The sequence below is a fragment of the Pinus tabuliformis genome, chromosome 2_2, assembly GCF_031772625.1.
Source record: "Pinus tabuliformis cultivar Carrire ecotype Pingquan chromosome 2_2, CPIR1, whole genome shotgun sequence".
Taxonomy (NCBI): Eukaryota; Viridiplantae; Streptophyta; class Pinopsida; order Pinales; family Pinaceae; genus Pinus; species Pinus tabuliformis.
Window position 1 is genome coordinate 48,674,345 of NC_142300.1, and position 12,304 is coordinate 48,686,648.

Genomic DNA, 12,304 nt, shown 5'->3' on the forward strand with positions numbered 1-12,304 from the left:
GTGGGAAATGGGAGATGAATGGGTCAATTGAGAAACATATTATTCCATGAAGAGGTTAATAATATATGTTGGTTCCCTTTCCCTTAAAGGGAGGTATCGATCCAAGGTAATAACACATCTAAGCATAGAATATAGAAGCATGTCCCTTCCCCTCTCAATCTAAATCTATATTATTTTCAGTGCCACCTCAAATAGATGGTATAAAGGATGCGTCGTGATCTGCAGGATGATGAAATGTTGGAAGTGTGTCCATCTATTGGATGATGGATTCTAGGTCACAATAATAGTTAAAGGTCAACACCTAATCTTCTCCCACGAAGTTACTGTTAATATGAGATAGTTGGATTGTACACTCCCATTGAAAGAGGGATTAAAAGACATCTTACATCGTGGGAATCAACTTGCATGGCATTGACATTTATGGGAAGATTAGGAGGATTTCATTAGGTTCATTTGAGTTGAATTTTCAAAAAGGAGAGCATGCAAGTTAAATTTATAGGGGCAAAGAAAAGTCGTCATTGTAGACAGGTATGTGGAGTTAGAATTTTGGGGCAAGACTCCCTTTCATTTCTAGGTTGGTGATTATGGACAAGGTAGGTGGAAATTTCCTCCTATGAACTTAGACGCATAAAAATTCCTCTCCCACAAGTAATGGATGAGAAGGTTTTCCATCTAAAGAAAAAATTACTTACATAAGGGATAGGAACAATGACCACTAGCCAAGGAAAACAATGTGGAAAAACTGTAATTTTGTCTATCTCCACCACTGATGAAGGCTGGAACGAGGAGGGTGATCCCCTTTTGATGAATTTTGGTATCCTGTAGAATTCTCCTTTGAGTAATACCAACCATTTGGGAACTTCCCGAGCCACATCCTAATGGGGCCTTCTTGCAATCCATAAGAAATACTTTAGAACATTGGAGAGTATTGCATAGTGTGTCTAGTATATTGATCTTTAGGAAGGAATGACACACTGAGATGCATCCTCCTCCAACTATGGGGGTCATTATCAATGTCCTCTCTATCAACACCCCCCCATTGCAAAAAATCCAGAGATAAACATGAAATCAAGCATATGATGAACCAATAGACATAACACATTCTGTTTCTTCATGAAGAGCTCTTGAAGCAAAAAGTAGAAATAACCCAACTGGTAGACGAATTGGACAAGTTCTTCCTCGCTTTTAACTTTTTGAATCCTCCTCAAGGATTTAATCTTACTCAGTCTTTAGACTTTTCCACTTAAGGCATCTTTAGGTGGTGGAAAAGAGAGCTTGATCTAGATAAGGTCACTTAATCGAGCAATGTTTAAGCACTCAATTTGCTCAATTGAGGACTAAAAGATTGCTCGATAGAGCGCTTAGAAAGTTCCCAATCGAGCTTCTTTTTTCCACTTTTCCCCTCACATGCTTTCCAAAAAGTGTAACCCACCTCTGTGGGTTCACCTGGTTCTTTGATTAAAAATTAAAAATATAGCATGTATACAAAAAAATTGTTTTATCTAGATAATGAAATTTTTTATGCTAAAACCTAATAATTCTACATAATTAATTATGATTAATCAAGTGGGAAAAAATGGGGTCATGGCAATCTCAAACATTTGTATAGAAAATATTTCCCAAAAGGTTGATACTAGGTTGATGGAAAAGAGGGTACAATTTCTATTGATATGATAACATCACATGGGCATTCTAACCAAAATAATGATGTAATTGACGCTGAGTAAAAATAATCAAAAGAGAATTTGTAACTATGAAGGAAAAAAAAAAAAAAAAAAAATATATATATATATATATATATAAAATAATGTTGAGAGTGTAATTTATGTTGAAGGAATATTTACAAAAATAACTCACATAATTGTCACATTTTAAGGATTTATATAATGTAAGAACTAATACATAATAGTTGATATTTTCGATATAAAATTATTGATTATCGCAGGTCAATTCCTCTCCTTTCTTCTATCCTTAAGTGTGAGCATTAGTAATATTTCCCTTGTAATCAAATTTTAGTGTTTGCAAATAATATGACATGGTTGGTAGGAAGGTAATCTCATAGTCATTTGTTTGTATGTGTGGATGTTATCCATTTACAATGGTAATTATGGTGACCACCCTTATTATATGTCACTTTAAATATTTATGAAAATATATAATTCATCAATGTAATGTTGACACTTGAATCTATTTTTCCTCTCTTTCACATTGATATATTTAAAAATGTATTTAATAGTGATATGTATGCACATACATAATTAAATGTTGTGCAATATTAGAGTTTACACAACAAATATAATCTTGTAATCAAGTCAAATTATAATTTTCAAATGATTTGGAAATGAAATTGACATTGGAACAATCAATCATTCATACTTTCAAACCAAATTCATAGTAATTTAGAAATATTAATATTCACAATTAACTATTCTAATGTTTATATTTTGGTTTTGAAGACCACATTTCTTGAATAGTCAATAGGAATGAAATATATCTGGTACAATTTTTTTCTCAAGTTTTTGCAAAAAATTGGCACCTAGAAGAATTTGATCCATTCAAACCCACATCTTATCACAATAAATATTTTAAATATTCTTGTTCCTACAAGTAATATTATGTTTAAAAATTATTGTCAAAAATATTATGATATTAAGATGTTTGATTTAAGAAATTCTATCTAATTATAGAAAATAAGACAACTCAAAATTTTCTTATCAATTATGTATAAAAAGTATTTGAAAAAACATATTGTCTTGGAATTGAAAGACTAAAAAATAAATAAATAAAGTGTTAAATATTCTTAATCAAAAAAAATTGAATGATGAATTGAATTGGTAAATTGTGAAGACAATTAATTTTTTTACTTGTTGAGTTTTCGTAGTGTTTGTGCAATTTTAATTTGTTACAACTTATTTAATTCTTCATATGTCCAAGTGTGTAACTAATATATTTTCATTCAACAATGGAAAGTTCATCCTAGTTCTAAATTATTGATTTTAATTTCCATTCAAACTAGAATCACATTGTGGAGAAAAGAATCATGGGTGTTTGAAAAGAATATTATGATAGTGAAACGATAAGATGCCTTTTGAAAATTTTAGTTATTTCAATGATTCTTTGTAGTTGTGAAGTTTATACCTACCAGATGTTTGGTGAAATTTGGAATAAAATTGAGAAAATTTAGAACCTATAATTTTAAAACCAAATTTAATGTTACTTTCCCTAATATCTTGATTGAAGTTGGATGTACTTTAATGATATCTAAAACTATGTCTCAATGTTTAAATTATAAGTACAAATTTCTCAAGGTAGATTCTTGATATTGTTTCTAGAATGAGAAATAACTCCAAAAGTCTAAAAGTGATTACCCATCATATTTTAAGCATTGAGCTAATTTTAGACATAAAAGAATACAATCAAATTATTAATATCAAAAATATAAAATCTTAATCACTATGAAGGTTAAATAGAAGTTTGAAATGGTCTAAGAAAATTATTAATAAGAGATAGTTGAAATACAAGAGGAAGTGTATTAAAATCCTAATTAGGTTGATCATAACATTTTTCTAGCATTCTTATTTTAAAGAAAAAATGAAGAATATTTTAATTGGGACCAACGTTCCTAACTTCCTTGGTCATTGTCCTTAAACGCCATTAATTGAGAAAATTTGTAAGATTTGTGTTAGAAAGGAGGTTCACAATGATCACCAATTCCTGCTAAAGTGTCTTTCCATTAATAATACAAGGCATAATGTTATCCAAGTTACTTATCTATTTTTCAAAATGTTCTTAGTTATAAAAACCATAATGATATTAATATTTTCATTTCCATAATATTTAAATATAATAAACTTTTAAAATAGGTAATATGATTCAATTTAATTGTATTCTAAACCTTATTCATATTTCAAGACAAACCTTACAAGTCACTGGGTACAATATACATCATTAGGATATTATTCCTATGTAGATATACAAACTAATGAAATCATTTTTCTATTAGACATTTTAAAAATTTCGTTAACTAATAAGTATTGGTTATCATATGCACTTTTCACTCATATATTACAATTATTTTTTGTAATATCAAGAATATATTCTTTTGTTCTTATTCGAATTATCTCATGAGTATTTCTAGATGTAAAATAAAAATGGAAACTAATAAAATGCATCGAGAATATTTACTTAATACATAATTTGCAAAGAATTAGGTGTAATAATAATTATTGTGTACATATATTAGGTGTAATAATTAATCGGGGCGGTCGGTTGGCACGCCCCCCGACCGGTTTCGAATCCTGTGAGCTACGCTGTAGTGTATTTGGGGCTTTGGCCGGTGATGATTTGTACAATTTGTAAATATATGATGATATATTTAGCTTCTTCAGCGGGGCCCTGCCCCTCCTGAAAAAATAATTAAAATTTGCAAAGAAAAAAAAGCTTGAACCCAATGAACAAGAGAAAGGAGTTTAATTCACAAATATATACACACAATAGAAAAATATAAACATTTAAATGAGGAGATGTTGAGGAACATTTATTTGAAGAATTTGGGATAACGTTATCCATTTTCGCATGTTTTGTTGATGCACTTTAGTGGGAATTCCACCTTTTTGGGAACTATAGTGACCAATAGATGAGATGGACAACTTTGTACTAGGAGAAAACTTAACTCAATAATAACTTACATACCATTAATTTAAGGTTTTATTTTAAGGATCATAGGCATCAAGTGGTTTTGGAACATTGGAGTGGCCTACATAGCTAAATCCAAATACAAATGTAATATTTGGACATCTCTTCATTTAAAGTTGTATGTGTTCTCTATTAATTTTGAGAAAAATCTTTAACAAACTGGGAGGGGGGGTTTGGTTCTATGACTCAACCACAATAGGGGATAATAAGAAAACCAATACAAGCCACACCTAAGTAGCATGAGTTTGAAGGATATTGGAAAGAAATGTGACATGCACAAATTCCCCTTATGCATGTTGTTACACTGGATCTTTTTTACCTAATTTGAAGCCTCAATCTCAAACTTCAATTATAAGTTAATTAAGGAAAAATGCAAATTAACAAAACAGTACCCAAAATTTCTATATTTAACTTAAGGGTCTAATTTAGGGAAGTAGAGGAACATCATGAAGGTGAGAAACTCTCCACTTATAGATGTGGGAGAAGGGGGCTCAATTAAATTTCATCATTAAGAACACCAACCAAAAGAATATGATCTTTGTTGCATGACATCAATCGTTATTTATTGTGTGATGTTTCCCGCTCTAATTGTAATATTATTCTAGAATAACCATGTATGTAGAAGCATCAAGATACTTATATGTCTAGGATTCCTATTGTCATTATTAAATATGGGTAAAATGTCCCTTTAACATGTCCTAATGTTACTAGGATATAACATAATTTCAAACTTTCATAACTTTTCAAACATAAAAGTGAGATTCTGCTTGTTTAAACATATAATTTGCACTTGCATATTATAATTCATTTAATATGTAAAATACATATATCTCAAATTCCACTCCAATTTGAATTATGTCACCATTATGGCCAAATGTAACTTGTAAAATGGATTAGGACAATTTTTAAAACACATCAGGGTAATATGACTATAATCATTATTTAATTAACCCAATATATTTGGTGTAATAACTAATATTCACAAGATCAGAAGAATTGGTTCCATGAGTGAGAAAGACATTTTTTTAGTGATGGGAAAGGTCCAATTTTATCCCATCTTTTCATGGATATAACACAAAAACACTTTTTCTATAGCTTGATTCATAAAATTTGTGATATAGGAGAGATTGAGAATAATTATTTTCATACTAATAATTTTAATATTTTTTATAGAGATTTTAGATTACAAGATAAGCTTAAATCATAAAAATCGTATACAAATTTTAAATTGCAAGATAACTAATGCAACTTCCAACACATTCCCACAAACAAGTCAAAGAGACTTTAATAATTTGAGTGTCTTTTCACAAAAAATGAGCTTTGTTATTTCCATAACTCAAATTCACATGGAATTGAGGTTACACGATCAAAAAAATGTGAAAGTCAACATATATCACTAATGTAACTCAAATTCACATTGAATTCAAGATACTAAATAACTAATGCAAAAACCAACATAAATTGTTCATGAAACTTCCAACATATTCAAGTTGGTATATAAAAGGAATTCACCATTTAACAAATTAAAAGAAATAGAGTTTTAACATTTTGGCACTTGTAGACACGCAAAAATTAAGATAAGTTAAAGAATTTTAACACAAAAAACATGCTTAGTTATTTATGTAACTCGAATTGACATTGAATTCAATTTACAAGATAGCTAATGCAAAAACAAACCTACTAATGTTGGTGTTTAGATGAAGCATTCAACACTTTACAAACCAAAGAGGGCTTGACAGAGTTAACTCCAAGCCCTTTCACATTTTTACAGAAAGATTGAGCTCCATTATTTCCATAACTCAAATCCACATTATCCATTGTGATACCTTGACATGGAAAGTTTGTATTGCATGCTAAATTAATGGCCTCCTGTGTTGTTGAAGTTCCAATTATATTTTTGTACAACACATTATTAATATGCACATTCATATTAGATTCTTGTAAAAGCATAAATGATATTAATAACAAAATAAATCATAAAAAATTATAGTCAATATTAACAATGAAATAAGATACAAAACATGAAAGTGAATCTCAACAAGCAAATTAGGAATCTTGACACTAGTAGTTATATGATGTTTCAAGTGCCATATAGAAAGTAAGAAAAAAGAAAAAAATTATTAAAAAAATATGGTAATATACTAAAGGGAAGTTGTTTAGATAGGAGTAAAATAATGATTACCTTGGCCATACAACCTGGGCAATAGTATTGGTCAATGATGATTGGATTCTTTACATTGTTCATCCATATATTCTCAAATGTTATGCCTTTGGCAATGCCTTTTCCTCCTGGCAATGTTTTTATTCTAACTCCATTTTGAGTGCCAGTGAGAGAAGTTCCATTTACAATGATGTTTCTAACTCCATTAAGAGATGGTTATTTACTGAGGCTTCCTACACTGTGTAATAAAAACACAAAATTCAATCCTATTGTCAGTGAAATGCAACACATTGAATGCTCATATCCTCTATTCCATTAAAATTTTATCAAATTATTTCACCTGATTCTATGGCCAGGTCCACAAGTAACCTGTTCAATGTAAAGATTGGAAGTTCCTTCCAAAATACCAATACAATCATCGCCTACATAGCCAAAAGTTAAAGAATAGAATCTTAAATATTAAAATGGGACATATGGTTCCAAAAATATTAAAAAATTAATGAGAAATATGATACATGTTCCTCTGTTTAGATTTCGAAGGTGGACATGCGAAGAATCTATATGAATTCCATCATTGTTGGGGTTGTCACCAAGGGCCTTGATAGTCAATCCCCCTGCCAAAACGTTGTTACATCCATCCATTCTTTTATGGAAATGCTTGCTGTTAATTGAAGTAATATCTCTTAACATTATATTCACATTGCCCAACAATTGTAAAGACTGCACATTATCATTTCAAAATGTCAAAATCACACTCTCCTAATCATTCAACACTCAAAATTAATGTGTGAAAAAATGGTTAGAGAAATTACCAAAGGCCCGGTTTCGCACTGCACAACAAACAATGTATTCAGTCAGTATATGATATCCAAATCCCTATGAAATAAATCATGGTTCACCATAATTTTATACGTATTTTATTACTTTTACACTTGCTCCACAAGGAGGCTCCTTGTCCATCCAAGGATCCTGATGCAGGAGCACCTAGCTAAGGCACCATGACCGGGTGTTAGTCTCTGCTAGGTTGGAAAGTTGAGTTAACATATTGTTTGTCTTATATGTTTAGTTTGTCAGAGTAGGAGGTAGGATTTTACTTTTATCTTAATCTCTGTATTAGTCAAAGGTAGTTTGGTTGGTTAGGGTTATTTACTTGTCTGTCTTTAATAAACAGTAGAATAATAATTGTCTTGTCATTTTAAGAGAAAAAGACAAATGTGTCTAAATGTAAAATCTTGTCAAGTAGACAGAACCGAATACTTAATATTTATGTAACTATAATGTCTACAACCGAAAGTAACTACACAGTTCCATTAACTGTAGACAAAGCATATAAATGTAACAATGAAAATCATGAAAAAGGTTCAACATTTCCGGATACAAATAATAAAAGAGACAGAGCACAAATTCAATCATCATCCATCTGTATTATCATCTACATGCTATGCAATTATGTTTCTATCTATTGTCTTATCGAATTCAAAAATAACAAGTAGAGTGCAGGCCTACAACTATATGTTGTTTTTCCTCTCTTAAAACAAAACAGAGTACTGTAGATCGCATGTAATTTCCACGACCAGAATGGACAAGCACGCAAGTAAAGTTCACAGCCAGGAGAATGTCCATACAGTGAAACAGTTGAATGAAGAGAACCGAGTCCAGGCATCGATTGAATAAATCAAAACAGAGGTAATCCACTACGAACTATCACACCATTTCCTTTCCTTTTTAAATGCAACAAAGTCAGAGGGAATTTAAAGCTGCTATAAAATAAGAGTTCAGTGTTACATTATCCAACCGAATGGAGTAAACAACGACTGCTAGACTGAACAGACCCTAGTCAAGGGTTTGACATTAAGAAAACCCTTGAGCCTAACTAAAGAGCAAGACTAGAAAGAATTACAAACTAGAATTTGTAAACAGAAGTATGCCCAGGTTGTGAAAACGACTCAAATCATACACAACAACCGAATAGCGAGGAGCAACCACTATAGAACTACAAACCCTAACTACAATTTGACAAACTGTGGTGATAGATCCTACCAGCAGAGAATTGTAGGGTTTGAAAACCAAAATCGTTGTAATCGTCCACGCCCAAGGTTGAACCCTCGACCTGTGAACCAGAGCGAGCCAAAGTTAGACACACCACATTTAATAGTGGACGAACTGTGATATAATACAAATAAGGAAAGAATATAGCTTACTTGGGGGCGTGAAAGAACAAAGACCCTCATGCAACAGAGCCACAAAAGACAAGGGAAGCCTGAGACAAGAGGAGCGGACGTTGATTAGTCCCTAAACCAGAAGAGGGCGGAGATAAAACAAGGAGGGAAAAATTACCTGTAGATATAGCCGCGTGAGCCATTGTGCTTAAACCCTGTGCACACAGGAACCATAAGATAAAAATGACTTTAACAGTAGAATTGTATCAAGAAACATAGCTAGCAGCAGGAAAGAACAGCTGGAAGCCCAACAAACCAAACCAGACATCGATTCCAGATAACAGTAGAGGAAATAACTCACTGTGCAGAAGAATACAAGCAAACTAACCTCCAGAGCTCAAAGCAGGTTCATACAGTAAGGAAATCAGTTGCCAGCAACACAGGCGAGTCTGTGAAACCATATATGTTCACAGCCAAGACCAAAACAGAGCTTTCCATAGAAACCAGGACCGGAATAGAGCATTTCGACAGAAACCCTCGCAGAGCTCCCACAACAGAGCGAAATACCGAAAATGACCGGAATGCCAAAGGGTTTTGTGTAAAAGACCAAGCGGGAAATAAGGATCGAGGCAGGAGTACAGGGCAAGTTCACATTTACGAGCCTTATTAAATGATTGCAACCACCAACAAAAATATCCATAATCAAAAGCCAAATCATCAACCAAATATGCAATCATCATTAACACCGGACAGACTTTATATCAAGTTATACATTGGAGTGTGGGCTGGGTCCCACCATAGTGGTATCAGAGCAGAATTTTTGTTTTTAAGGTCAGTTAGAGAAATGGAGGTAGAAAGGCGAGGTCGTGGTAGAGGTGTTCGAAGGGTAGCAGAGGAAGGGCAAAGAGAGGAGATCAGGATTCTTACTGCCTGTTTAGAGGCAGTAGAGGTAGGGAGAAGAAAAGACCCAGAGGCAGGTGATGACAGCAAAGAGGAAGCTGAAGCGACAATAGATGGATCGGACGGAGAGGGCCCAGAAATGAGACTATTGAGATCTGTCTTAGTGGCAAGCAGTAAGCCCAAACTGGAACTCCCAAATTATGATGGCAGCCTGTCCATAGATGTTCTATTGGATTGGATCAGTGAGCTGGATAAGTATTTTGAGTGTGAGGAGGTCAGTGAAGACCGCCGAGTTAAGTTCGCTACGATGAAGTTGAAGGGACACGCAACCCTGTGGTGGGACAGTGTCCAAACGGAGAGAAGGAGATTGAACAAGTTGCCGATCAAAACCTGGTCAAGGATGGTGGCCAAGTTGAAGAGCAGATTTTTGTCGTAAGATTATCAGATTGCACTACACAAGCAAGTGCAGAATCTGAAACAGAAAGGAATGATAGTAAGGGAGTACATGGAAGAGTTTTATCGAGTGAACCTAAGGGCCAGTTATACAGAGGATACCACAGAAAAGACAGCCAGGTACGTAAATGGTTTAAGACTAGAAATTTTAGATGAAATTAGTATTCTATCTCCAAATAACATTGAAGAAGCGTATCAGAGTGCAATGAAAGCTAAAGAGAAAATTACTAGAAGGCAGAATGCCCGGAGAGGACGAGGAACCGGCGGGGAAAAGGCCAGTCCTATGGCAGAGGGTGGACTGCTTGTAGTAATGAGGAAGGTAGCAGTTCCAGAGCTTCTGGATCAACAGAAAAAGGTGATAGTGCGAGAGGTTGTAGGCCATATCAGCGAGGCAGGGGAAATGGCCGAGGTAGAGGAGCTGGTTATCAATGTTACAGGTGTCATAAATGGGGACACAGATCATTTGAGTGTCCTGAGGCAGACCAAGCTCGACAGAGGGGTGCATATGTTGTAAACCCAGAGGAAACAAAGGCACCTCCCCAAGAAGCAGAGAATTCTCCAGAAACAGGGGAAGCCCTGGTACTGAACAAGCTATTGTGAAAACCAACTAAGGAAGCCACCGAACAAATACAAAAGAAGGCTTTGTTTAGAATAGTTTGTAAGTCACACAGTAAGTGCTGCAAGCTAATTATTGACAGCGGTAGTACAGATTACTTTGTGGCCACAGAGATGGTGGAAAAGTTGGAATTAAAGCGATTGAAACATCCCACCCCTTACAAAGTGTCATGGCTGCAAAAAGGCCATCATTTGCTGGTGGATGAACAATGCGAGGTGGAGTTTCAAATAGGCAAATATAAGGATAAATTCATTTCTAACATCATGGCGATGGATGTATGTCACACACTGCTAGGCAAGCCATGGCAGTACGACAGGAAGGTGGTGCATGATGGATTGACGAACTATTATAAGTTTGTCAAGGATGGAACCAAGCATACGCTTGTGCCCATCAAGGAGGAAGGGATAGCAGGGACAAGTGAGCCAAGAGCATTGTTGATTAGTGGAAAACAGTTTTTGAAGCAAGTTGAGGATAGCGAGATGGGTTATGCGGTTGTAAGAAGAGCAAAAACAATGTTGTTGCATACGGAGGCATCAAATTTACCCCCAGAAATTCAGCAGATGTTGCAGGAATTTACAGACATAGTGGTGGATGATTTGCCAGACAAATTGCCCCCCAAAAGAAGCATAAGTCACCATATCATCTTCATACCCAGAGCCAATTTGCTGAACAAGGCAGCATACCGAATGAGCCCCAAGGACAATGAAGATATTAGGAAGCAGGTGTAGGAACTACTAGACAAAGGATTGATTAGGGAGAGTTTGATCCCTTGTGCAGTTCCAACGGTTCTCGCTCCTAAGAATGGAGGAGAGTGGTGGATTTGTACAAACTCGAGGGCCGTCAACAAAATCACCATTCGATAGAGGTTTCCACTGCCACAGATGGATGACATGATGGATTGTTTAAGCGGGGCAACATATTTTTCTAAGATAGACTTGAAGAGCGGGTATCATCAAATCTGGATACGAGAGGGGGATAAGTGGAAGACAGCCTTTAAGACGAATGAGGGATTGTATGAATGGCTGGTTATGCCATTCGAACTGAGCAATGTGCCCAGTACATTTATGCGGTTAATGAATGAGATGCTGAAGGAATACATTAGAAAATTTGTGATAGTATACCTGGACGACATACTAATTTTCAACAGGACAAGGGAGGAGCACCTTCGACATGTTTGGAAAGTGCTGGAAAAATTACAGCAGAATAAACTGCTGATAAATATGAAGAAGTGTACTTTTCTGCAGAAGGAATTGATTTATTTGGGCTTTGTAATAGCAAAAAACGAACTGAAGATGGATCCAGAGAAGATTGCGACGATAG

General features: G+C 34.4%; 1 protein-coding gene across 1 annotated transcript in view; it reads right to left on the reverse strand.

Annotated features, from left to right (window-relative positions):
* Positions 1-6,375: 6,375 nt before the first annotated feature.
* LOC149191420 (exopolygalacturonase-like) overlaps positions 6,376-12,304 on the reverse strand; it is a 30,844-nt gene continuing 24,915 nt past the window's right edge. The window contains exons 4-11 of the mRNA XM_089406649.1: positions 9,404-9,464; positions 9,194-9,230; positions 8,897-8,966; positions 7,669-7,686; positions 7,372-7,576; positions 7,197-7,278; positions 6,892-7,052; positions 6,376-6,632 (exon numbers count right to left, since the gene is read on the reverse strand). Coding sequence (XP_089262775.1) covers positions 6,376-6,632; positions 6,892-7,052; positions 7,197-7,278; positions 7,372-7,576; positions 7,669-7,686; positions 8,897-8,966; positions 9,194-9,230; positions 9,404-9,464 — 891 coding nt within the window. The remainder of the gene's footprint in view (positions 6,633-6,891; positions 7,053-7,196; positions 7,279-7,371; positions 7,577-7,668; positions 7,687-8,896; positions 8,967-9,193; positions 9,231-9,403; positions 9,465-12,304) is intronic.